This window comes from Geotrypetes seraphini, chromosome 1 (assembly GCF_902459505.1).
Source record: "Geotrypetes seraphini chromosome 1, aGeoSer1.1, whole genome shotgun sequence".
NCBI classification, from domain to species: domain Eukaryota; kingdom Metazoa; phylum Chordata; class Amphibia; order Gymnophiona; family Dermophiidae; genus Geotrypetes; species Geotrypetes seraphini.
Genome location: NC_047084.1, coordinates 10,421,457 through 10,448,636, shown reverse-complemented (window position 1 = coordinate 10,448,636; position 27,180 = coordinate 10,421,457). Strand labels below are relative to the sequence as shown.

Here is a 27,180-nt window from a genome sequence, read left to right as displayed (position 1 = left end):
ACAATCCATATATGTTGCTTCAAAACCAATAAAGGCTACAAATCCCAACCCAAAATGTGTAAAATGACCTATAAATGTATGGAACGGGGACTATTAGATTAAAAGCTAGGACTACACTCGATAATTGAACACTACCAATGGAGTATTTGGGGTAGGGTTTGGCTTTTGCCATTTATTAGTGACTGACTTTGAAATCATCAGGTATTTAAAACCTTAACAGACATGGAAATTCACCGTTAAATGTCATGAAACCCATTGACGTATTTTTCATGCGAGAAATACGTGTACATTTCCGTAATGCAGCCGAACAGGTCTGCCCAGAAGAATCGCGGCCCAATGACCAGTAGAGAGAATCCATCTTTCCGGGAAAGTGATGTGGAGTGGGGGGGAGGTCACAGGTCTGTCAGCTGGTCAGCTCAGCTGTGCTTCCCGCCTCTCCCACAGAACAGCTACGGAGCACAGGGGGAGCCTGAGCGGGAAGACAGCAAGCAGGAAGCGCTAACGGACGGCCTGCAGCACCGGCTTCTCAGATGCTCCTGCCGGGGCGATGGGAACTTTCCCCAGGAACACAAGTCACTGCCTCTAGGAAGAATCAAACACGTCCTGCCAGCAGCTTAAACCTACCGCAAAGCCAGACTCATAATGCCTCACTCGGACAAAAGTACACAACACGCAGCAACGGCCAAAGGCTCCTTCCCAGCTCGCACGCAAAAAAAAAAAACAACAAACTACAACAACCAATCCTCCGCCCCCAACAACCGATCATCCCCTTTTGATTGGTTGAGTTCACCTCAGTAGGCGGGTTCAAACCCTCTAAGTGGCTTTGAATGGTCAGCATGGTTGTCAACGCGGAAAAGGTTTTGTTGTGGTGGGATCTTATTTGTTGAATTGGATGGCTTTGAAATGCTAATGCTAAAATAGTTACCCAAATGTCTTTGCGCGGTGTATAAATGAGAAGCTCGGCTATGGATGGAAATAGTAAAAGTGGGATTAAGGTAGTGTTACGAGATCTGTGGGGGCAAGGCTTCGGGCATTTAACGGGGACATTTTAGGACAGTATGGTTGTTGTAGCTCCTGGTTCTATCCAATTGAAAACGTTACGTTCCGTCTCAAATGCAAATAGACTTGGCAGAAATTCAGGATTGTCTTACATTAGCCCTGGCTGGAGCTGGGTAAATTGGCTGCTATACCAACCATGGCTATCTAGAATGATGTTGACAGTTATAGTCTATTTCAGTGATTCCCAACCCTGTCCTGGAGGACCACACCAGGCCAATCGGGTTTTCAGGCTAGCCCTAATGAATATGCATGAGAGAGATTTGCATATGATGGAAGTGATAGGCATGCAAATTTGCTTCATGCATATTCATTAGGGCTAGCCTGAAAACCCAATTGGCCTGGTGGTCCTCCAGGACAGGGTTGGGAACCACTGGCCCTATTTACCAATAGATATTTTGGCACGGTGTATCAATGCAATCCTCTTCCTTCCTTCCTGTTCCAACGCAATCCTCTTCCTCCCTTCCTTGCCCCAACACGTCCCTTGTCCTTTCCTCCCTCTGCTGTGTTTCAAATTCGTACCTCCCTCCCTCTCGGAGGTGTTTACCTCCTCTGGCCAGCTCCCTCCTCACAGTCGCACTTCTCTTCACAAAACCACTGCCCCTACACGTGGCTAACCAGGAGGCCTTTCCTCCGATGTCGGAAGGGTGAGAGGAGGAGAACTATGACAGCACCCTACCAAGCTCCCCAGTTCCAGCAGGGAGACTGCCCAGTCCTGGTTTTAAATTTACATCCCCAAAGCCATGTAGTTCCTTAATTCTAGTCACTGAAATATTATGGAATCTGCATCATTGATAATGGGATGGGTTTGTCATAAGTGGACCCAAATTTCCTTTTCCAACTGGGTTAATTTAGAAGCTCTAGGCCTAGGAAACAAGAGAGTACGGAAAACGTGTCCTACATCAGTGTTTCTCAACCTTTTCAAGCCAAGTATCCCCTAAGCCTAACAAATACCAACCAAGTACCCCTGCCTAAGCTCCACCCAAGACCTGCCCAAACTCTGCCCCTGACTCCACCCCCATAATAATAGTACTAATTGTAATGCAATTTCTTCCATCCATTTTTCATATACACACAATATAATCTTATTAATACATAATAGTAACCACAAAATTATAAAAACACAAAACACACTGTACACAGAGAAAATGTTAATTATCATTTACAGTATATTTAGGGTTTTTCAAAGAGGTCAAGGCAGATGACTTTAAAATATGCAATGTCACCTCAGTAATATCTATAGAAAAATAGATAAATACTGTATAGTGCAAAATATACAGCAGATATAAATTCTCAAAACTGACACATTTTGATCACTAAATTGAAAATCAAATCATTTATCTTACCTTCGTTGTTTCATGATTTCATGAGTCTCTGGTTGCACTTCCTTCTGAGTGTGCATCCAAATATTTCTTTCTGCCTCCTGCATGCTTCCTCTCCTCCAGATCTCATTCCATTCTCCAACCATCTCTCTCTGTCCCTCCTTGAGTCCAACTTTTCTTCCTCTCTCATCTTCTCTCATGTGTGGTGCAACGGTTAGAGCCTCAGCCTCAGCACCCTGAGGTTGTGGGTTCAAATCCCACACTGCTCCTTGTGACCCTGTGCAAGTCACTTAATCCCCCCATTGCCCCAGGTACATTAGATAGAGTGTGAGCCTGCCAGGATAGGGAAAAATGCTTGAGTACCTGAATGTAAACTACTTAGACTATAAGTAAATATAAATGCTTAAAATAAAAATAAATAAATCCTCCAGCTCTTTTTTCACCACTGCCCACCATGCCTATTTCTCCTATCACCCCTCTCCAACACCATGCTACATCTCTCACTCCATCATTATGCCCAACATTCCTCCCCATCAATCTATCCCTCTATTCCCTCTCCCCCACCATATACAACATTTCTCCCACTCATCCTTCTATTCCCCATGCATCTCTACCTAACTCCTCTCTATGCCCAATTTTCCTTTCCCCATGTGCACCATCTCTTTCCCTCTCACTCACACACTCAGGCCCAACAATTGTCCCTTTCTATTCTTTGTCCAACCCCCTTCCTCCCTCCTTCCCTCCCCTCAAGCCAACCCATGTCGAAGCCTGCCTGCTCCCAAGCCGACCCGCTGCTGATTCCTCCTGACTTTTAGCTCCTCCTAGTCTGATTGGGGCAGTCAGTCTTTGACCTTATGCCCTTGAGCAGCAATGCCAAAATGAAGTGCCAGAGGGAAATAGTCTCACAAGAGCTCTGCTTTAGCAATGACCCAGGTAGGAGCCCTTGTATGTTTTCCCACCAGCTTCTGTATAGGATTGCATTTGTCCCTTTCTAGTGCTGCTGGTGATGCCAGATTGGCCTCACAGACTGTGGTACATGGATCTGGTTCATCTGCTGGTGGGTGAACTGCTTCCTTTTCCAGAGGATGCAGCCTGCTTAGGCAGGGTCCCATGGAGATAGGAGATCCAAAGCCTTTCTGACTTACAATTTGGCCCTTGTTGGCATTTATTTGTTATGAAAGCAGGTCTAGCCCCAAATATCCAAACTGTGACTTGGACGTTTTGCAAAATGTTTGATTTATTGCTGCAAAACATCCAGATCATAAGCCCGCCCAAAACATGCCCCCTTGAAATTTAGATGAGCTACTGACAAACGACATAGAAAACCATCTAGAACTTCTTCAGCTCCAAAAAGGCTCACAAGGGCGGACTGCAGCTCGCAGGGCAACCCCCAAATGTACCTGAACCAGCTTGATCTGGGTTTCTTCAAGGCTTGGGGTCTGTTCCCCTGGGAGCCAGCTCGTCTTTGATTTATTAGAGGCTTGAGCTCAGGCTGTGGGGCTCCTGTGTGATTCTCTTTGAGTTTCAGGAAGCCAGCAGCATTTTAATCTCCCCCCATTGTGCCGCGAGGATCTATGGGGGTGGAGTCCTCAGTCAATGTCTATTCGACTGGCAGCCCAAAGATTTCCAGTTGTGGATTAATTCCATCAAGGATTTGGACTCCTCAGGTTGTTCTGCCCCTATATTATGCCAGTTTTGCACTGGATAATCATCTAAGGAGCATCTATGTACCACATGCCATGGGGAACTTGAAGGGGTGGAAACCTTGGGCTTAGCCTCCTCTGAGTCCTCTAGGGCTGGGAACCACAGCAGGTCTGAGTTGCAGGGCAAAAATCCCTTCTAGAAACCACAAAAAGTGATGGTGCGAAACACAAGTGTGTGGACACTGTGGAGCCCAAGAGAAAACAGTCTTAGGTTCTGCAGGGGTCAATGGGGCCACCTGTTCAAGGATTTACCCCAGAATTTGTAAATCTCCTGTGGAAAGCTTATGTGATGGACCTGGGTTGTACTGTGCTGCCTGAGGGTGCGCTGGCATTGCACAAGGGAGGGATTCCTCTTTCAGAGGTCTCCCTATCACAGAGCAAGAAAGCCAGGTCCCAGCCTAACTGATTAAGCGGAGCAGGACTGGGAGGAGTGGAGGTCAGACTCCATGCCATTATTGTCCCAGGGCTCAAATGCTTTCCTGGATGATTCTGGTTCCCTGTATGGGGCTGGTAGTCAAGAGGTGATAGTTGCACTCGACTAGGGAGATGATCATCAGTGCAAAGGCTTTTCAAGTCGGTTACCGTTTCACAGATGCATTCAGGGAGTTAAAAGTTGGAGCTCCAACAGTCAACAACTTCAAAGTGCATGGTCATGAGCGGCACAAATGCATAAAACCACCCTTTTTCCTGCTCATCCAGACATCACCTTGCTAGTCACTGAGCAATGAGCGACTCCGGAAAGCTTCCTGAGGGTGCCAAAAACTTTATATTATGGATCGGAGTTTCAGCAGCTGTTAAGTCTATGGTGGATCAAGTAACTAAACATACCTCCCTCCCTAGTGAGGAAGAAATTGAGAAGTTTTTAAACTAAGAAGAAGGGGAAAGTCGACTAGGAGTCGATGGTTCGGGTACTGGTATACCCAGAGGATACTGTGCAGGAAGACAACGGGGAAGACTCACCGGATCATGGGCAAAATAGAAAAGGACACAAGAGGGAATAATTTGCAAGAAAGTAACAGGTGTCAAACTCAAGTGTATGTACACAAATGCAAGAAGCCGAAGAAACAAGATGGGGAATTGGAAGCTATGGCACAACAAGATAACCTTAACATTATTGGCGTCATGGAAACATGATGGAACGAGTAAAACGCCTGGGACAATGTGCTACCAGGATACAAGCTATACCGCAGAGACAGAATAGGTCAAAAAGGTGGAGTTATTGCCTTATACATCAAAGAAGGAATTGAGTCTACCGGAGAAAACACGCTGGAAATGAAAAATAAGGTAGAGTATGGGCCAAAATTCCAGGGACAAAAGGAACAGAAATGAAGATCGGCATCTACTACCGACCCCCAGGGCAGTCCAAAGAAATTGGAGAGATGACGGATGAGATTAAATGCAACTGCAAGAGAGGCAACACAGTTATCATGGGTCACTTCAATTATCCGGGGATAGACTGGAACCTAGGCACCTCCGGCTGCAGTAGGGAGACCAAGTTCCTGGATGCTGTAGGCGATTGCTCCTGGAACAACTTGTCAAGGAAAATACGAGAGGAAATGCAATTCTGGACTTAATTCTAAATGGACTACGATGACCGGCGTAAGGTGTAGAAGTAGAAGGGATGCTGGGAAGCAGTGATCACAATCTGGTCCGCTTTGACCTGGACACAGGGGCAAAACATCGATCCAGAATGTCGACCACAGCACTGAACTTCCGAAAAAGGAATTATAAAGGGATGAGACTCATGGTGGAGAAGAAGATTAAGAAGAGGATAAGCACTGTAAAAACACTAGAGCAAGCATGGTCCCTTTTCAAGGACACGATCACCGAGGCGCAAAATCTATATATACTGCATATCACCAAGGGATCCAAGAGGAAAAAGAACAAGGAACCGGCGTGGCTCACTGTAGCAGTGAAGAAAGCAATCAGAGACAAGAAGGAATGGAAAAGTCAAAAATGTACAAAAACTGGAAAAAGCACAAACAACATCAAAGCAGGTGCCACAAGGCGGTAAGAAGGGCCAAAAGAGACTGAGGAAAAAATAGCCAAGGAGGCGAAAAGCTTCAAGCCGTTCTTTCGATATATTAAAGGGAAACGATCTGCGAAGGAAGCGGTGGGGGCCATTGGATGACCATGGAATAAAGGGAATGCTAAAAGAGGACAAAGCCATCGCCGACAAACTGAACACATTTTTTTGCATCTGTATTAACCGAAGAGGATATACACAATATATCGGAAGCCGACAGGCTATATGCAGGAAACAAGGACGGAAAACTGACAGGATTGACGGTCAGTCTAGAAGAGGTATGCAGGCAGATTGATAAGCTTAAAAACGATATATCCCCGGAACCAGATGGCATCCATCCAAGGGTAATCAAGGAACAGAAAGTGGCTATAGCTGAACTGCTTCAACTAATAGCCAATCTGTCAATCAAATCGGGAAAGATTCTGGAAAACTGGAAAGTGGCGAATGTCACGCCGATCTTCAAGAAAGGTTTGAGGTGAGATCCTGGAAACTACAGACCGGTGAGTCTGACCTCGGTACCGGGAAAGATGGTAGAGGTGCTGATAAAGGACTGCATCATTGATCACCTCAAAGGGCACAATATGATGAGGACCAGCCAGCACAGCTTCAGCAAGGGAAGATCTTGCTTGACAAACTTGCTGCACTTCTTCAAGGGAGTAAACAGGCAGATAGACAAGGGCGAGCCGGTCGACATTGTATATCTGGATTTTCAGAAGGCGTTTAACAAGGTCCTGCATAAACGACTACTTTGAAAAATTGCGAGCCATGGAATAGAGGGTGAAATACTCATGTGTATTAAAAACTGGTTGGCAGATAGGAAACAGAGAGTGGGGGTAAATGGACAATACTCGGACTGGAAAAGCATCACGAGTGGAGTGCCCCAGGGTTCAGTGCTTGGACCTGTGCTCTTCAATATATTTATAAACGACCTGGAAATTAGTACAACGAGTGAAGTGATTAAATTTGAGGATGATAAGAAGTTATTCAGAGTGGTGAAGACACAGGATTGCGAAGACCTGCAACGTGACATAAACACGCTTGAGAAATGGGTCGCAACATGGCAAATGAGGTTTAATGTGGATAAGAGTAAGGTGAAACATGTCGGTAACAAAAATCTTATACACGAATACAGGATGTCTGGTGCGGTACTTGGAAAGACCTTTCAGGAAAGAGACCTGGGAGTACTGGTCGATAAGTCGATGAAGTCATCTGTGCAATGCACAGCGGCTGCGAAAAGAGCAAACAGAATGTTAGGAATGATTAAGGGGATCACGAGCAGGAAGGACAGGGGAGATATGATTCAGACGTTCAAATACTTGAAGGGTATTAATGTAGAACAAAATATTTCCAGAGAAAGGAAAATGGTAAAACCAGAGGACATCATTTGAGGTTGAGGGGTGGTAGATTCAAGAGCAATGTTAGGAAATTCTACTTTACGGAGAGGGTGGTGGATGCCTGGAATGCGCTCCCAAGAGAGGTGGTGGAGAGTAAAACTGTGACTGAGTTCAAAGAAGCATGGGATGAACACAGAGGATGTAGAAAATATTAAATATTGAACTAAGGCCAGTACTGGGCAGACTTGAATGGTCTGTGTCTGAATATGGCTGTTAGGGGATGGGCTGAAGAAGGCTTCAATGGGAGGGTGTAGATGGGCTGGAGTAGGTTTTGAGAGATTTTGGCAGTTGAAACCCAAGCTTTTGATTCTTGCCCAGAAATAGCTAAGAAGAAAAAATTTAAATTGAATCAGGTTGGGCAGACTGGATGGACCATTCGGGTCTTTATCTGCCATCATCTACTATGTTACTATGTTACTATATGAAGAGAATAGCAGAGAAAGTTGAGAAACCTGTTTAATAAGGGTTATCAATTTTTCTTCCAGTGTCTGTAATATATTTCATCAACACATGGGGGCAATCATGTAACAGGGAAGCAAGAAAAGACAAGCAGAAAAATGTCTTTCTCCACAGGACTGGTGTTTAAACCGCATAGAAAATAATTTTATTTTGTGATGTGCTGAAATAGCCTTTTACATTTGTCCATTTTGTGGTATGTGGCTATTCTGCAGCACTCAGTAACTAAGTTCTCTACAGTACTGCATGGAATATGTACAGTAATATGCTATCTCTATGGTCAATTCTGTCGCATTTACAAAACCACAAACTCATGTTTATGTTTATTGAACTTGTTCTACTGCCAGTACTGGCTAGCAGATCTAGGTGGTTTACATTTCTAAATAAAACAAAACAGAAAGGAACACCAATTTCAAATAAGAAAGAGTTCGGCAAGATATACCCCCTTCCTTTACTAACGCATAGCGCAGGATTTAACGCCAGCAGTGGTGGTAACTGCTCCGACGCTCACTATGAGCATCGGAGCAGTTGCCGGCGATAAAAAAACCCATGCTACGCATTAGTAAAGGAGAGCAATAGACATATACCTCAGCTTGGGCAAATAGCTGAGGAAAGCCATTCTAAGCAAATGCATGTTAAGTAAGACTTCTAATTTGAAGTATAATTTTATAATTCAGGCTTTTAAATCTGCATTTAAGCATGCTTAGTGCCCCTAGTACAGGGGTGCCCAAAACATTGATCGCGATCTACCGGTCAATCGCAGAGCCAGTGTTCTCCCTAGCGTTCCCCTAGTCACCTACTCACCTTTAAAGTACTGCACTGTAATTATGGCAGCCTGCAGATCAAACGTAACAGGCTGCCTCAGCCTCTGTAGCACGTTCTCTCTGCCGCGGTCTCGCCCCCGACGTCAGAAGAGGTGTGGGACCGGTGCAGAGGTAACGTGCTACAGAAGCTGACAGCAGCCTGCTACGTTCACTCTGCAGGCTTCCGTAATTAACTTTCAACTGTGGTAGGCCCAGAGGGAAGAATGGAGGTGAGAACTGACCTGACAGTCACTATGTGCAGGGAAGCAGCGGAGGTAAGGCTCCGTACGTCAGGGTAAAATTGTGCCCGTTGCGAGGACTCCGGCATGCCTTAGAGATGCTGGATCGGGGGGGGGGGGGGGGTTGAAGAGACATAAGGACCTTGCGGAGGGGTGGGAAAGCAGCCTTGAACCAAAAGGGAGGGGGAAGACAAGGCAAATAAGGCAGATCCTGGACTATTAGAGGGGTTAGAGGGGAAACACTCTAAACCGAGGACAGAGATGCCAGGCCCTGGGGAGGGGGAAGACAGAGAGTGAGAGCGACAAAGACCTGGACTTAAAATGTTAGCAGAAGGAAGATAGAGGGAGAAACCTGAAACAAAGGGGAGGCAGAAGAGAGGGGGCAGATGTTGGACTATGGGAGGTGCAGACAGAAGAGACAGAGGGGAAGAGACCCTAAGGAAGAACAGAGAGATGCAAGATCAGAACAGAGGAGGGAGACATGTTGCCAATAGGGGTGGAGGAGAGAGGAAGAAAAGCTGGACTCCTGAAAGGACAGAGATGTTGGTTGGGGAATGGAACGAGGTCTGGAGGACAGAAGAGGTGCACTCGGTATATATATATAAATAAATATGGGGGGGGGGGGGTCTTTTACTAAAGCACACTAGCTGATTTAGCACGTGCTAAATGCTAACGTGTCCATCCAATATAATGGGCGCATTAGCACTTAGCGCGTGTTAAATCGGCTAGCGCACTGTAGTAAAAGAGGGGGTATATGTTTGGTATTTTTATTGTTAGTAGATCATTTTGACTTGGTCATTTTAAAAGTAGCTCACAAGCCAAAAAAGTGTGGGCACCCCTGCCCTAGTAGATGGATCATCATTCTTCTCAGTGAGTCCCGAGAGAACTGACGGCAGCCATTCAGGAAGTGGCACAGGGCCAGGCTGGAGTGTGAAAGCTCACTCCTGCCCTGCACCGCTGGTCGTGAGATTGGAGAAGGCAGCTGGTAGCCGTCCAGCGAGGGAGAGACAGGAGTGAGCCAGGATTTTAGAAAGGCACGGGGGGGGGGGGGGAGGGTTATTTTAAAACATACGTGATTTTAAAAAGAGTTTTCATGCCTTTAGATAGGCTGCCCCATTTAAGCAAGCCGCACCCCATAGCCAGGTTTGTAAAATCAATGTATAAGCTGCAGCCTATCTTTGGGGAAATACAGTAGTATTTCAAATGTGTCATTCATGCTCATTTACTAGCCGTATCTACATAGCACTACCAGACATACACAGAACTGTACAAATAAAAATGAGTCAGTTTCTTCTCAACAGAGCTTACAGTCTAGTCAAGGCAAAAATACAGAGTAAGCTTCATACACCAGGTTCACAATCATACTGCATATCCCATTCTTTGTTTTGGACACAGATTGCTAATTAGAACTCTTGAAAAAATGATGACAAAACTCAGATGGCATGTAACAGTTTTATTATCATTACTGTATAGTCTGTGCAAATCACAGATGTTATACAAATATACTAGAAACTGAGATACAACATTTATGAAGTTTCTGTTCAGTATGTTAGACTGACCCATAGGCTGCATTTCTCTGCAGACGTGGTTTACTTCCTTCACTAAAAGGAGTGATCATTTGAAAATCTGAATTGCCATAGATACAGCATCTTGGATCAAATTACAAAGCATATAAATACTTCAAACCAACTTGAATTTAAGCACTTACAATTCAGCATACATATCAACACTATTCATAATTAATTTTAAATATAAAGAAAATATTTATTTATACTTTTCTTTTTCAACATACAATAAATGTTCATTTTAATGAATATTTTAATATATTTATATATTTCTTTAATCAGCTTTTTTTAAATAAACTTTTTTTTGAAGCAGTAGAAAGCTATAATCAAATGGATTTTCCCTTAAAGCAACATAGTATTTCCAGATCATTAATAAATCCTACTCAAGAAATTATTTGGTTTACAATCACTTTGTTTTAAACCAGGGGTGTCCAACCTGCGGCCCAGTGAAGAATTTTGTGTGGCCCCGGTTGAGGGTGATGCAGTGTTTTCCTTTGCTGCCCCTGGGTGTTTACCATCTTGCCGGCTCCCTCCTGTGTCTTACTGCAGCATTTGCACGTTTGTACGGCCCCAGAAACATTTTTTTCGGCCAATGCGGTCCAGTGAAGCCAAAAGGTTGGACACCCCTGTTTTAAACAATAAGAGTACTGCTCAACAAAGCAAGAATCCAGTTCCCTAAAACACAGCAGCACTGTAGAGCCCAAGCTTGTCCAAGTTCAGTCATCAAGAGCTGCAAGAAGATCAAATTTTCAAGATATCCCTCATGAATATGCATGAGAAAGATTTGCATGCAAATCTTTCTCATGCATTTTCATTAAGGGTATCCTGAAAACCTGGACTACTTGCAGCCTTGAGGACTGGACTTGGTCAAGTCTGGTATAGCCTGTCTACAGAGGACTGAAAGGCAACAAACATGTTTTGGTAGCTATCTTTAAAACAAAATACTTTGCACATTAAGGTTACAGTGGTGGCTTTAGCTGGTGACAAACTGGACATCTGCTTGATGCCCCATAATTTAGGTGAGTTGTGGAATTTTGCAATTTTTTTGAGGCGAGGTGAAAGAAGAAGTTTTGTGCAAGGAAGAGACTTTATGTGCATTTTAAACACACAGTTACATTTACAGTGCTATTTGCAAGTTTTAGGTTCTACAGAAAAAGCATGAAATGCAAAAGATGAAGCATTGTTCCCATGATAAAAACAGGGTTAGGTTCCTGTTAGGTTCTAGTTACAACATTTTTGTCAATCAATCAACAAATATACCATGATTTGTGTGTGTGCAGAGGGGGGATGAAGACACCCTATTGTTGATTTGTTCACATTGAATTCCCCAGCAACAGCAGTAACAGATATGCCAGAGCAAAGCTATCTAACACATATTTTATCACTAAGATACTTCTTAGCCATCTTGCACTTACAATGTTAGCTAACTCATTCGCAGGACACTTGGGTGACATTTTCAATAACATAATAAGACACTAAGGCCCTGATTCTATAAAGTGCGCCTAAGTGGTGCCTACAGCATCCAAATTAAGTGGTTAATGAGCGATTTAAGGGTCTTAACAAGTGTTAATTGACAGATAGGCATCCCCATAATGTAACTGAGTTTTCAGAGCAGTCTCCATTTCTGTAGGCGTCCTTTGTGAAAAACTGCACCTAACCACATAGGCGGGGCGTAACCTAGGTGTGGTAAGGGAGAGGCTTCGATATGGACGTCAGTTCCCATATTTGGGTGCCCTAGTGCGTCTATGTACCGTGGAAATTGCAGGTGAATGAAAAGCTGACTTTTCAGTGTGGTTTGAGCTTTAGCTAGACGGGACTTTCTATGGGCGAAACTTGGACGCGCTTTGGACTTTCCCAATGCGATCTTCTAAATAGGGTTCAGGGATGTTATTTTTGCTTTATTTAGCTCCAAATACATTTAATAAGCCACAATACAAACATATTGCATGCAAAACCTACTAGTTTTCTGGCCAAACAGCAATGTTATTCCTAATTACAGAAAATAAAAAACACAACTTTAGGTTTCTTGCTGAAAAACAACCCTTTTTTTAGTGCTTCAATCAGTTCATTCTTTCAAAAGTTGCAAGCACATGACATAGATTGCACAGAAAGCTTCATTTGCAAAAGGGTAAAAACTTAAAAAAACATACAAACCTTAGCATGGCTTCTACTTCATTGCAAATGGAGGTGTGCAGCTGCACAATGCTTACCTCATTATGAGATCATCAAGGTGCACAGCTGGTTTACCAAAGCACTGCGTGTAGGTTGCTTTCTTTAAGTTTGGGGGTGTGGTTACCATATGGCTCCAGCAAAAGAAGGATGCATTGAGAAATCTGAGTTTTACTTCCACTGCTTTCAGTGGAAGGAAGAAAAACCCAGATGTCTCATTCCGTTGTCCTCTTGTTCTACAGCCTGACTTCTCCTAGCAGCAGCCCTTTATGCAACCTTTACAGTCTACCACAGTGATATTTTCCCTCTTCCTCATGTAGGCTTCCACTTTGGAACCGGGAGTAGCTTACTCTGCATATCATAGCTGGGATATCTAGCTACAGTTGCATAACGTTGCATAGCTGGGATATCTAGCTACAGTTGCATAACGTTAAACTCACTTGCTGCTTTCCTGGATTGTGCAATGATTCTACATCTGAGTGGCTAGGAGGTAATAGAATTGCAGAGACCAATAAAGAACTTAAATGTTTCCATATCACCTTATTCTTATTTTCAAAAGGAATGCCAGGGCCCATGCTGATGCAGTAGTGTAGTGATAGTTACACCTCCTGACTACCTCCTGAACCCTATCTTCCTTCCACTCTGTCCACTAAACTGAAGAGAAAACCACACAGAACACCTATAAACCAATGGAAACCTTATTTAATAAAACACTGCAAACTTTAAAACTTTAAAAAAAACTATTTACAAACAAAACTATATGCAGAAAAAAAGGGAGCGAGAGGGCAGGTGAGCCCAAGAGCAGCTTCAGCTACCTCAGGAGAGGGAGGAGGAGGTGGTGAAATGGCAGTCATTGAGAGGGCTCATGGGTGCTGGAAGCATGCCCTCGTTCACCTGCCAGGAGTATGAGGGCATGCTCCAGCCTGTCCACACACCCTCTCAAAGACTGCACCTCCTGTAAGAGGGCAGAGAGGGAGTCCCTTTGTCTGGCCACCCCCTTCCCGAGTCTGGTTATGCTGCTCCTGGGGTGGGACAGAGAGGAAAGGGGGTGGGATGGGGTCTGGAACTGGAAGGGCAGGAGAGTGAGGGGTAGGGGTTTAGGTGAGGGAAGGTGCCAGTCCAGCTGGGGACCCTGGTAATGGGCCTGGCGGTAGTGGTGGAGGTCCAGACGGCAGTGGTGGTGGTGTTGCTGGTCCCACCGGGGACCCTGGTGTCGCTTCCTCCCGGCCTCCTCTGGTTCGCGGCCGGCTCCTTGATCTTCAGGGGGTGCTTGCACTGCTAATGATTCAGTTAGAAAAGAAGAAAACAGGATAGTCAGGTAGGTAAACTACACTTTTGAACATGACATTCTTTGTTGCTTTATTTCCTTCAAATTTTAATACAAGCATGCAAATAGCAAGGACTCCACTATAGGCCACATGCAGGGGAATGAATAAAAAATCAACCTCCTACAAGGTACATTATTATTTGGTGACAGGCAGAAACCTGTTTAAAAATTAAACAAATGATCCTTTTGATAAAAGGATTGAAATGGAGGTTTGAATATTTGGGGACAGCAGTGTGAATGGACTTTGGTGTGGGGAGGTGGAGGGTGGAGAGAACCCCAGCACAGCTGAGGTTTGAAGCCAGGTTTAAAAGTAAGGCTGTCTCAAGTGGCCAAAGCTTGTTCCTGTCCTGAGGGTCATTTATTCTGTATAAGGGCGGTGAAAGTTCCCACATATACTGAGCCATAGCTATAGAAAGACAGGGTGGTGCAGTGAAAATTCTCTTTGGAGCTTGCCACAGAAGAGTGTGCATTATTTGACTGTTACTACCAAAGTATACAGAGGAGAATGTGTAGGCAGAAGTGCTGACCAGTGTAGCCTGTTGGCAAAGGGAGGTGAAAATATTGGTGGCACTAAACTTGCTTCAGTCTGTCTAAAAGCTGTGTGCTGAAGAAGTGCGAGTCTGCAAGTTCAAATAACAGTAGTGTTTGGCAAGTGTTTCTAAAAATGAACTATTTTATACAAGTTTATACAGGTGGCAGACTTTCCTCAGATGCAGAGTACCCTTCCACCTCCTGTTCAGCCTCTGCCATTGCCTCCCTGTAGGCACATGTTCTGCACCATCTCCTGGGCTAGGCCCTCAGCAGCATGCTGTGCATGACCTGTGTGCAGTAAGAATATGAAGTTAGGGTTACCATAGCGAGCATTGGTTGCATACTACATACACAATTACCTATCAACCCTCCCTCCCCCACCCAACCCAGTGAGACTAAGTGGGAGACAGGTCAGGCCACATATGTAACCAGTGTTCCCGCTAAGCTGCGCTGGCGCACAAAATATTACATCGCAGCGCACAAGTTTCTCGTCACAGCGCACACACGTGCTTGCAGGCAGGCGAGCTGGCAGTCCATGTAACGCGTCGCAAAGGTAAGGGGAGGCTGGGGGAGGAATCGGACGTCGGGGTGGGGGTGCGAGCAGGGAGGGGGGCGATCGGAAGAGGCGTACGGCAGATGGAAGGGCGGCGAGAGGAGAGTCGGGTGGGGGGGGGGGGAGTAACACCGGAAGAGAGCGGCAAATCCGGGCAAGGCAAGACTTGCAGAGGCGTACCTAGGGGGTGCGGGGGGTCGATCCCGACGGTCCGCTCAGCTCGCCAACAAGGAGAGGCAGCCGGACTCGCGTACGCTCCGACCGCCTCTTCTTGGGGATGATGATGAAGATATTGATGATATCTAACTTGAGTGAAGAATTGATTCCATTCCAGTTTCACAACAATTATTCTACAACATATTGAGTGAACTCTTCTCACTGAAGGCAAACTTTGTGCCCAATAAAATGGTTTTCAATATTTTGTTTTAATGTATTTATACTTTTGTGTAGAAGCTGGAATTGATAGATTGTCTAGAAATTGAAAGCATCAAACGTATTGTCTTCTGGACTGTTTTTAATTTACAGTTTACACATATGGATGTAACAGACATAACTACATTTGTTGTAAAACATTTATTAAGATATCATTTCATCCCTACAATTTCTGTAGACTGTTTTAAACTAAATTTGAGTTTTTCTGGTAAAAAAAAAAAAAAAAAAAATAAAGAATTTTGTACTTTCAAGAATTAATGCGTTGTTTTGTGTTCTTAAAAATATTATTTAACGTTATTTAATTTAGCGTGTAGGCCTAAAATTCCTTTGAATACCTCATCCTCATGTATCAGCAACTTTGACAACATATTTATTTGGCTCATAACTTGCTGGCGCCCGATATTTTTAGCTCACAGTGAAAAAAGTTTGCTCACAACACCCGCCCGCTTAGAGGGAACACTGTATGTAACACATATGTAAAATACTTTCTGTGTACAGTTACACCGGTATACATCTAAACAGGTGGCCGGCATATGCAGGTGACACTGAATGGGCTTGATGTATTTGTTGACACAGTGGACTGACCAGTATCTCATCACCCACATTTTGGGTGGCAATAGGTTGCATACCAGAACAGCTGCCAAGGAAGAGCACATTCACAAGAAGGTGAGCTTTGAGAGGTAGCAGATAGACACAGAATAGAGGGTAACAGGTGCAACTATAAAGCACACATTATGCTTAGAATCGGATAGTGTCTCTCTGAACCCCCTGCTCTGCAATGAACTGCATTGTCAAGGAGGCATAACTGAACAAGGGATATATGCCTCCACAACAGCAGGCCTGACATTGGTCTGCAGCTATGAAGGTGACCTCCAGACCAACATGTGGCCGGTAGTTTCTGAGGCGTATATCCCTTGTTCAGTTATGCCTCCTTGACAATGCAGTTCATTGCAGAGAAGAGGTTCAGAGAAAGCAATGTTACTTACCGTAACAGTTGTTATCCAGGGACAGCAGGCAGCTATTCTCACTAGTGGGTGATGTCATCCGACAGAGCCCCGATGCGGACGTCTCACAAGCATACTTGCTTGAAGAAACTTCAGAAGTTTCGAGATGCCCGCACCACGCATGCGCGAGTGCCTTCCCGCCCGATGCACCGGGCGTGTCTCCTCAGTTCAGATAGCTAGCATAGAAGCCAACCCAGGGGAGGTGGGTGGGACATGAGAATAGCTGCCTACTGTCCCTGGATAACAACTGTTACGGTAAGTAACATTGCTTTATCCCAGGACAAGCAGGCAGGTATTCTCACTAGTGGGTGACCTCCAAGCTAACCTCAATGGGATGGTGGGAGAGTTGGCAACTTAGGAGAATAGATTTTGTAATACTGTTTGGCCAAACTGTCCATCCCGTCTGGAGAAAGTATCCAGACAATAGTGTGAGGTGAAGGTATGAACCGAGGACCAAGTGGCAGCCTTACAAATCTCAATCGGTGTCGATCTGAGGAAGGCTACAGAGGCCGACATTGCTCTGACCTTATGGGCTGTGACTTTACAGGGAAGGGGTAATCCAGCCTGGGCATAGCAGAAAGAGATGCAAGCCGCCATCTAGTTGGGGATGGCACGCTTCGAGACAGGGCGTCCCAACTTGTTCGGATCAAAGGAGACGAAAAGTTGAGGCGCAGTTCTGTGTGGTTTGGTGCGATCCAGGTAGAAAGCCAAAGCATGTTTACAGTCCAGAGTGTGAAGAGCTGATTCTCCAGGGTGAGAATGAGGCTTTGGAAAAAAAACACAGGAAGAACTATGGATTGGTTGAGATGAAATTCAGAGACCACTTTAGGCAGGAATTTCGGATGAGTGCGGAGGACCACCTTGTCATGATGGAATACTGTGAAAGGTGGATCCGCCACCAAGGCCTGAAGCTCACTGACTCGGCGGGCAGAAGTGAGGGCAACAAGAAAAACCACTTTCCAAGTGAGAAACTTCAGCGGAGCCTTGTTGAGAGGCTCAAAAGGAGGTTTCATAAGTTGAGAAAGAACAACATTGAGGTCCCAAACCACTGGAGGAGGTTTGAGAGGAGGATTGACATGGAAAAGTCCTTTCATAAATCTGGAAACCACAGAATGAGCAGAGAGAGTTTTCCCTTGCAGAGGCTGATGGAAAGCCGCAATTGCACTCAGATGGACTCGTATCGATGTAGACTTGAGGCCAGAATGAGATAGGTGCAGAAGATAGTCCACCACAGAAGATAGGGAGGCTCATTGAGGCTCCTTACGATGAGAAACACACCAGGTAGAAAATCTAGTCCATTTTTGGGAGTAGCATTGTCTAGTAGCAGGCTTCCTGGAAGCCTCCAACACATCCCTCACCGCTTTGGAAAACTGGAGGGGAGTTACGTTGAGAGGAACCAAGCTGTCAGGTGGAGAGACTGCAGGTTGGGATGGAGTAGAGATCCTTGATGCTGAGTAAGCAGTGAAGGAAACACTGGAAGAAGGAATGGCTCCCTGCTGCTGAGTTGAAGTAGAAGGGAGTACCAAGGCTGTCTGGGCCACCGAGGAGCTATCAGAATCATGGTGGCATGGTCGGACTTCAGCTTGACCAGAGTCTTTTGAATGAGAGGAAACGAAATGCATATAGAAAGAGATTCCTCCAGTCCAGAAGAAAGGCATCTGCCTCGAGGCGATGAGGAGTGTAGATCCTGGAGCAGAATTGAGGCAGTTTGAAGTTGTGGGGAGCCGCAAAGAGGTCTATCTGGGGCGTCCCCCACTGAGAGAAGATCTGATGAAGGGGCTTGGAATGGAGAGTCCATTCGTGAGGCTGGAGGAGACGACTTACGTTGTCTGCCAAGGCATTGTCCGCCCCCTGAATGTAGACAGCTTTTAGGAAGGTGTTATGGCGAATCGCCCAATCCCAGACTCTGAGAGCTTCCTGGCAGAGGGAGGCCTATCCCGTGCCCCCCTGCTTGTTGACCTAATTGTCCGTGCGAATGAGAACCACCAGGTCGTGAAGCAGATGTTGAAAAGCTTGAAGAACATTGAAAATCGCCCTGAGTTCCAGAAGATTGATATGGCACAGCCGGTCCGCACTGGTCCAGAAGCCTTAATGCAAAGACCGTCCAGATGAGCTCCCCAGGCATAGGTCGAGGAATCGGTCTTGAGAACCATCTGGTGGGGAGGAGTGTCAAACAGCAAACCTCTGGATAGATTTGAAGAGATCATCCACCAACGTAGAGACTGCTGAAGAGGAGTGTCTAGGATGTGACGAGTCAAAGGATCTGACACTTGTGTCCATTGAGAAGCCAGGGTCCACTAAGGAATTCTGAGGTGAAGTCTGGCAAAAGGAGTCACATGAACCGTGGAGGCCATGTGTCCAAGGAGAACCATCATGTGTCTCGCTGAGATGGACTGGCGAGAAGACACTGACTGACAGAGATGAAGAAGAGCTTCCAGGCGCTGTGGAGGAAGGAATGCTCTGAGTTGGACAGTATCCAGAATTGCCCCGATGAAGGGAAGAGACTGGGTCGGTTGCAGATGGGATTTTGGGAAGTTGATCTCGAACCCCAGACTCTGCAGGAACCAAATAGTCTTTTGGGTCGCCGAGGCAGCTTTGATGAGCCAGTCGTTGAGGTAGGGAAACACCTGAAGACCATGGTTCCGGAGTGCAGCGGCCACCACCACCAGACACTTGGTGAAAACTCTGGGAGACGAGGACAGGCTGAAAGGAAGCACTCGATACTGCAGATGCAGGTGTCCCACCCGAAATCTGAGGAATTTGCGAGAGGCCGGATGAATGGGAATGTGAGTGTAGGCCTCTTTCAGATCCAGAGAGCATAACCAGTCGTTCTGCTCGAGGAGGGGGTAGAGAGAAGCTAGGGTCAGCATGCGAAATCTCTCCTTGACCAGGAACTTGTTGAGCACCCTGAGGTCCAGAATAGGAAGCAGGTCGCCCGTCTTCTTCGGAACAAGGAAGTACCGGGAGTAGAACCCCCGGTTGTGTTGGTCCACAGGGACCGGCTCGACGGCCCGAAGCAAAGCCTGAGCTTCCTGAAGAAGAAGGGCAGTCTGGGTCAAGTTGGAAGGATACTCTCTTGGAGGATGGTCCGGGGGGACCCGATGGAACTGAAGAGAATATCCTTCCTTGATGATGGTAAGGACCCAGAGATCGGTGGTTATAGCCATCCATCGATGGTAAAAGTGATGGAGGCGACCCCCAATTGGAAAGACAGGGGATAGCAGAATGGTGTTGGTTATGCTCCCGACAAGAGAGTCAAAAAGGCTGAGGAGCCTTGGGAACAGCAGAAGGCTTAGGTTGTTGTTGAGACTTCTGCGGGGGCTGTTTCTTCGCTGGTTGCCTCGCAGCGGGAGCCTGCCTAGGAGTGTAACGCCGCTGATATATCAAGGGCGGTCGAGAAGGTCGAGACTGAGCAGGTTTAGGCTTCGGACGAAGGATGGACTGGAAAGACTTCTCATGGTCCGACAGCTTCTTCGTCACGGTCTCAATAGACTCATCAAACAAATCCGCACCTGCACACGGGACGTTGGCAAGCCTGTCCTGGAGGTTCGGGTCCATATCAATGGTCCGAAGCCATGCCAAGCAACGCATTGCTACGGAACAGGTGGCAGCCCGTGCCGAGAGCTCAAACGCATCATAGGTGGATTGCATCAATTGAAGACGCAGCTGGGACAGTGAAGTGACGACCTCCTCGTATTCAAAATGAGCTTGAGATTCGATGTAAGGCATAAACTTCCGAAGTACTGGAAGGAAGAACTCCAAATAGGTGGCAAAATGGAAGGTGTAGTTGAGAACTCGAGAAGCCATCATCGAGTTCTGGTAGATGCGCCTCCCAAACTTATCCATGGTCCTCCCCTCTCGGCCCAGTGGCACCGAGGCATACACCTGGGACGGATGAGATCGTTTGAGGGAGGACTCGACCAACAGTGATTGATGGGAGAGCTGGAAGCCCTCAAACCCCTTATGATTCACCGTGCGATACCTGGCATCCAGTTTGCCAGGAACGGCAGGAATGGAGTACGGTGTTTCAAAACAGCGCATGAAGGTTTGGTCAAGGAGCTTGTGGAGATGCAGGCGAAGAGACTCAGCAGGTATCCAGATACTCCTTGGAGTAGCGGGAACCCGAGTCCAAGGTGATGTCGAGATCATTCGCCATCTGCCGCAGAAAAGATGAAAGACAGCTGGTCCGCCAACACAGGACAGTGAGACGGACTTGATGAAGTCGAGGCCTCCTGATCCAAGGAGACATGGGATCTACAAGGAGAGTATGACCTGAAGGTACCCTCGAACTCCGGGCCCGGAGGAGGGGAGATATCCGAAGATGAATACCCCACACGAGGAAGCTTCTTCTGAGGCGAGACTGTAGAATGCCTGGATGAATGTCTCGAAGAATGCCTGGAGCGGTGCCCCTCCCTCCGTCTCGAAGGAGATCTGGAACGACGGCGCCCAGATGGTTCCGCAGAGGCCTCCAACGAATAGATGGGGCTGGAGGCCGTAGAGTGAAGAGGAGGATGGGCCGACGCCTCTAGAGCCGCAGTCCATGGGTCAAGAGATGGCTTGGCAGGAAAGGGGCTCCGGAAGAAGTCCTCCTGACGACGCTCAGGGCTTCGGCTATCCGGAGGCAAATCCCAATTGTCTTCGCCCGAGACGGGGATGGGTTCCAGAGGCGGCATCTCACTAAACGAAGCACGCCTCGATGAACTGGCGGCCAAACGCCGAACCTCTGAGCCGAGCAGCGAGAGCAAGCGGCGAGGCGGAGGAGGAGGAGGCGGCTTGCCCCCACGAGGAGGTTCCGCATGCCCATGCTGGATTGTGGCAATCAACCTGGGCCCCTTGGTATTCATGAGCTCAATGAATTGGGCTTCCAGGAGGTTCCGCTGCGAAGCCAACAAGGGGGGAGCCGCAGCTGAAGTGGGATCCCCTGTACGGTCTTTGCGGTCCCGTGTGGTCGAGTGCTTAGCCTTAGAAGCCTTAGGCACCTTAAGAACCACCGGGGGAACGGTCTGAGGTACCTGATCTGAGGAGACCGAAGAAGGCACCGGAGCAAGAGGCGGGGTCGAAGCCGGAACGAAGGAGGCCGGCTTCAAAAGACCCGATGCCGCAGGAGTAGAGGACGACTTTGCAGGCGAAGGCGAAGCGCTGGTTGAAGTCGAAGGTTCCTTGGAAGCTTCCATCGTGAACATCGACTCCCACAGGAAACAGCGACGCTTGAAAGCACGTGCTGTTAGAGTGGAACAAGGTCGGCACGATTTCGGAAGATGTTCAGGCCCGAGACACTGTAAACAGCGTCGATGCGGGTCCATCAACGAAACTGCGAGCTGGCACTTGAAACACTTTTTAAAACCGGTAATAGGCCGGGACATAGGCCGAAAAAGCTCCGCCGCAAGATCGAAGCAGCGGGGCCCCAGTCTCGCAGTCGACCCAGTCGAATCTACAGAATTTTTTTTTTTTTTTTTTAATAAGAAAACAACTGTAGAAAACACACGATTAAGAGAAATAAACTCAAAACCGCGAGCACTAGAAGGCAAGAACAAGGGTTCACTCAGCACAGAGAATTAAAGCAAAACTTCTCAGCTTTGCGGAAAGAAAAGAACTGAGGAGACACGCCCGGTGTATCGGGCGGGAAGGCACTCACGCATGCACGGTGCGGGCATCTCGAAACTTCTGAAGTTTCTTCAAGCAAGTATGCTTGTGAGACGTCCGCATCGGGGCTCTGTCGGATGACATCACCCACTAGTGAGAATACCTGCCTGCTTGTCCTGGGATAATGAGCACTTAGTATGCTGCCAGTGCTGATATCAACTGCAGAGATATTCATTGATATGACAATTACCTCCCGTTCCTCCATTATAGCTTTTTAGCATCTGATAGTCACCTACACGTTTCAGGGTTTCTGGTATGACATGGCAGCTGCCATACCTGTGCTGACTGTGTTGGGGGGGCTGCCACTTACGTCCAGCTCTAAGGCAGTGTCTGGTGCGCCGGATGAGGGCTGGATTGTCCCGGTTGACCCTACGCCACCTGCGCCTCACGGAATCGAGGTCACGGTACATACCATAACGCCTGCAAGAAGGATATGGTGGAGAATAGGGTCAGTCCTTTGCATCCTTTTCACACATATGCAGGGTTATGAGGGCACTGAGCACATCACATCTGTCATGTATATTCTGATGACGTAGGGACATATCCAGAAATGAAACATCTGCCTGCCAAGATATTGTTATCCTTCTTTATCTATCTATCTATCTATGTGTCCTATATATATATATATATATTTATAGCACACACAATAAGCAAGAAGTTCCTTGAAATATGGGGGTGGGAGCAATAGGTGACAGGTTTAGAGACTAGGACACACTGGCTACACAGTAATAGGTACTGGGGGGTTCTCAACTATGCAGGGTGTCGTGTGGTGGTCTTCTGCCATTGTGGCCAAACACCCTGGCCTCATACTAGAGGCACAGCTCCACCAGGGATTAAGTCTCCCCTAGGGAGTAGTTTGGTTCCCTTCTTTCCATCACACCCCCATGTACACATACGTACACACACCCTCTCACACTCACCCTGGTGGCCACACACTCTTCCTAGCACGCCCTTCCTCACTCCCACTATCTCTCCTGTCTGTCACCCTTACACACTCACTTGTTCTCACACACACTCACAGAATCCTCCTACCAATCTCCTAACTTCTCACACAATGCCTACTACACCCACAAGGGTCACACTTCCACGTGGTGGTTTGTATATGGGCAAGCAGGACGTTATTGGGGACAGTGTGACATCCGTAGGACATGTGCCAGGATAACTAATAGATAAAGAGCGCTATATGACTAGCAAGTTGTCCAGCAGAACGCAGCGAAAATAGTTATACGTCCTGTTTGGACGATTGCCATTTTAGTAGGTAAACTTGGATGCTTCGGTATAGCGCATGTGGACGTGTTTGTTGGACGTCGTTCGTGCCAATAATGTAATGACTTGGACATCTTTCCATTATAGACACATTTCCCTGGACGTCTTACGCCGCCGACGCATAGAGCTTTTATACGACTATTGATTATGTCCCTCTGTGGGTTCAACTCCCAGCACATCTTTTAATTGTGGCATTGTACCTTGCAGGTGCACCTTGATGATCTCACAATGAGGTCAGCATTGTAACTGCATACCTCCATTTGCAATGCTAAGGTCTGTATCTGTTTTTAAGCTTTCGCAAATGAAATTATTTATGCAATCTATATATTTTTTTCAGGTGCTTTCTTTGTTTTGAAGAAAGACCTGATTAGAGCACTGTTTAGTGTGAAAAAAGTGGGGTTTTTTTTTAGCAAGAAACCTAAAGCTGTGTTTTTCATGTGCTGTAATTAGCAAATAACATTGCTGTTTGCTAGCAGGTTTGCCAAGCAATATGTTTGTATGGATGTGTCCTGTTTATGTGGTGACTTATTAAATGTACAGTATTTGGACCAACTAAATAAAGCAAAAATAAAATCCCTGTACCCTATTTAGAAGATCGCATTGGAAACATCCAAAGTCTGCCTAAGTCCCGCCCAGAGAACTCACATCTATTACACTAACGTCTATCTGAAGCCCAAACTACGCTCATACATTAGTGGATTGCTGGGCATGATGGACCGCTGTTCTGACCCAACAGCGGCAATTCGTATGTTCCTTAGAATCCCTATAAAACCTAGTTTTACAATTACTATGCAGCTTGTTAGCTTCCTGTGTAGCAGACTGGTTAAAGTTACAGCCTTCTCCACTGATGTTCCTAGTTCAAATCCAACTCAGTAGCTCTGACAGAAAATAAAATATTAAACAGATTTTTTTAAAATGGCAAATGGTATAAATTTGTCATTGTAATAACATCAGAATTATAACATTGAGGACATTGTGTGGACGTTTATCTTCCGTCTTTTTAAAAAAAATCTGATTCTTTAAAGTGCGTCTAAAATTATGGTTGTCCAACCGACGTTGAGCACTGCTAAGTGTTCTTAAGCGCGATTCTACAAAGCACATCTAGGGGGGACGTCCAAACCACACCAAGTATAGTGCAACCATATTTGCCCATGCAGCTTTAGTTTCAATAATTGGCAATTATAAAATAATTGGCACGAATCAGAAGTTATGCGCACAACTTTCTAAACATATTCTATTAAGTGATGCACATAAATTCTAGTGTGCGGATCTCAAATTGGGTATGGCCAGAGGAGGAACATGGGCAGATCATGAGCATTCCTAAAAGTTAGGCACACTGTTATAGAATAAGCCTGATCCGTGCACAACTTAAGCGCATGCATTTAGCCTGTTTTTCACGTGCCTAAATAGGTGTGTCCAAATGCGAGTCATGTGCAAAGCATGACTCTATAAACTGCACCTAAATTCAGAGGTGTTTTATAGAATCATGTTAAATGACATCCTTTATTGTGCCATTTTTTTTTAGAAGTCATATATAGAATAAGGCCCTAAATGCCCAAAAATGCAAAAAAAAAAAAAAAAAAGTGGCACAAAATATCACAAAAGCGAGCACTTGTTTACACTAGGAATGGTGAAACCTGAAGAAGGCTGTTTAGCTTGGAGAACCTCACATGGGAGCGTATGTGTCAGTAGCTTGAGGGAATCTCAAATAGGAGGAAGTGCGTCAGGCGTTTCAAAATTTCCCACTCACTGTGCATCTCTGTGAATGGCCAGAACTGCAGCGCAAAAGGTGATTTGTCAGTCACATATGTTTCCGCAAATGCACAAAATTGCAAATCATGAATGCATGAATGGCAAGAACACACTGTACCTATTCAACCAAATAATATAAAAAGATTCATAATACAACTGTCATTGCATCTTCAAAGACAAGACAAAATGAAATTGAAATCAGAAATGTCTAGGTTGAACATATGTCTTCACAACTATGCCTCAAAGAGGCCTCTAACTCTTCTTCAGGGTCTCAAGCACCCTAAGGACATCACTGAAGCCTGTGTTCAGTGCTCTAAGAAACCACTGTGTTCTTCCCAGAAATTTTTGTCAGCCAGGTAGCATAAAAGAGTAGCTGGGTGAGATGGGAGAGTAATTACAATATTGTAACATTTTCTGTTAAGTTAGCTGGGTGGTCAGTAAAACAGCCAGATGGCATATCCATTCAAAAGATCCTGGGCAGAACAGTGTACCACAATAGGCGACTGCTTGAAATAACAAGCAGCCGTGAAACAGAACGACATAGCACTATATAGTGCTTATCAACTGCACAGCTTGGCATGTTAGCTTATGAAATGTACTTCAACCTCTTCATTATGGCATATTCCAAGTGTTCTTAAAAATACTGTGCCCAATATTCAAATCAATTAAATTGGGCAGGAGAGGCTCCTGCCCAGTTAAATTGCAATGAGTGGGTCAGGATGGGATACCGAGTGGCACTACTGAGAAGTGCCACTGAATATCCCCTCTGAATGCCATGGCACTATATGGGCAGTGTTATGGTTATCTTTATTTAACATACCGCTTTTCCTCTGCATATATCAAAGCGGTTTACACTACATTGACTAGTAAGCAGGTACTCTAATTGCATGGTGGAGTCTTACCAGAGCCTAGAGTTATGAAAATACTTTTGATATTCAGTGCCAGTACCTGCATTGCTTTGCCCAGTTAGCAATGCAGGTACACCAATGAATTTTGACCGTACCCGCATAAATTCCAGGTAATACTGCTGACCTGGACATTCAGTGCACTGATACGACTCAGTAGTGAATATCCAGGTCTAAATTAGCAAGCTGTGGTCAGCTTTTATAAAAATGTTGACTACCTACTCTGTATTGACCTAACTAGTTTTAGGATAACATTAATTGGTATTTGCAGCCACATTATCTGTCCCCGACAATACAAATAATGGCAGCCTGGGAACCTTCTGTTCCAAAGTAGATGTTTTGGTAAAGATAAAGGTTGGTGACTACAAAGTGTTATGGCTCATTCAATTCTCAGTGATGATGTATCAATTACTCCAACTGTCCATCACAGGCCCTGTTTGGACTTTCAGCTCTTTCTCAAACAACCTAGCACTAGGTAGTAGGTCTCCTAGAGTTTGTAACACGAAGAACCAAATTTGCAATTGACCTCATGGCAAATGTAGAAACTTTGTGGCACACCCCGGCATTTGAAATATAATTTGAGGCCAACCGATACAGCCTCTCAGCGCCAAAAGTGTTATAGTGGCCAGGAAGCACTTTCTCCACCAGACCTCTGTCCACTAACTCTATCAGGCGCTCACAGGTTCCTACATAATCACTTATTCTGCTGTAAGGAAGCCAGTCTATCATTGATCCATCGTATACAACATCTCCACTGAAGAGTATTTTGCGATCCCTGTCATGTAAGCAAATGCTTCCTCGAGAATGCCCTGGCATATGCATGACTGTCAGCTGCCGGTCACCAAGGCTGATGATATCACCTACAGAAAATGAACAACAGTTATTTGTAAGTTGTTAAGCACTGAAATTAATGACACACATTGCATGCATTCAGCTCTTCATATTATTTCTTTTTGTTTTACAGGTATAATTCAGTATTGAATGATAATCAAATAAAAGCGAAATGATGTAACTGATACAAAAACTTCACATGA

At 45.7% G+C, this 27,180-nt stretch overlaps 2 protein-coding genes and 1 long non-coding RNA gene across 3 annotated transcripts in view; all 3 read right to left on the bottom strand.

Moving 5' to 3' along the window:
• The window catches only part of CETN3 (centrin 3), a 57,943-nt gene extending 57,214 nt beyond the window's left edge, over positions 1 to 729 (bottom strand). The window contains exon 1 of the mRNA XM_033920461.1: positions 625 to 729. Within this exon, the coding sequence (XP_033776352.1) occupies positions 625 to 641 (17 nt within the window). The 5' untranslated portion in view covers positions 642 to 729. The remainder of the gene's footprint in view (positions 1 to 624) is intronic.
• A 9,708-nt stretch (positions 730 to 10,437) lies between these two features.
• LOC117348332 lies at positions 10,438 to 25,028 on the bottom strand. The gene is made up of 2 exons (XR_004536971.1): positions 22,534 to 25,028; positions 10,438 to 14,879 (listed from the first exon to the last, which is right to left on the bottom strand). It is a non-coding gene; the product is annotated as an uncharacterized LOC117348332 (long non-coding RNA).
• A 52-nt stretch (positions 25,029 to 25,080) lies between these two features.
• Positions 25,081 to 27,180, bottom strand: part of MBLAC2 (metallo-beta-lactamase domain containing 2) — a 37,058-nt gene continuing 34,958 nt past the window's right edge. The window contains exon 2 of the mRNA XM_033919927.1: positions 25,081 to 27,006. Within this exon, the coding sequence (XP_033775818.1) occupies positions 26,618 to 27,006 (389 nt within the window). The 3' untranslated portion in view covers positions 25,081 to 26,617. The remainder of the gene's footprint in view (positions 27,007 to 27,180) is intronic.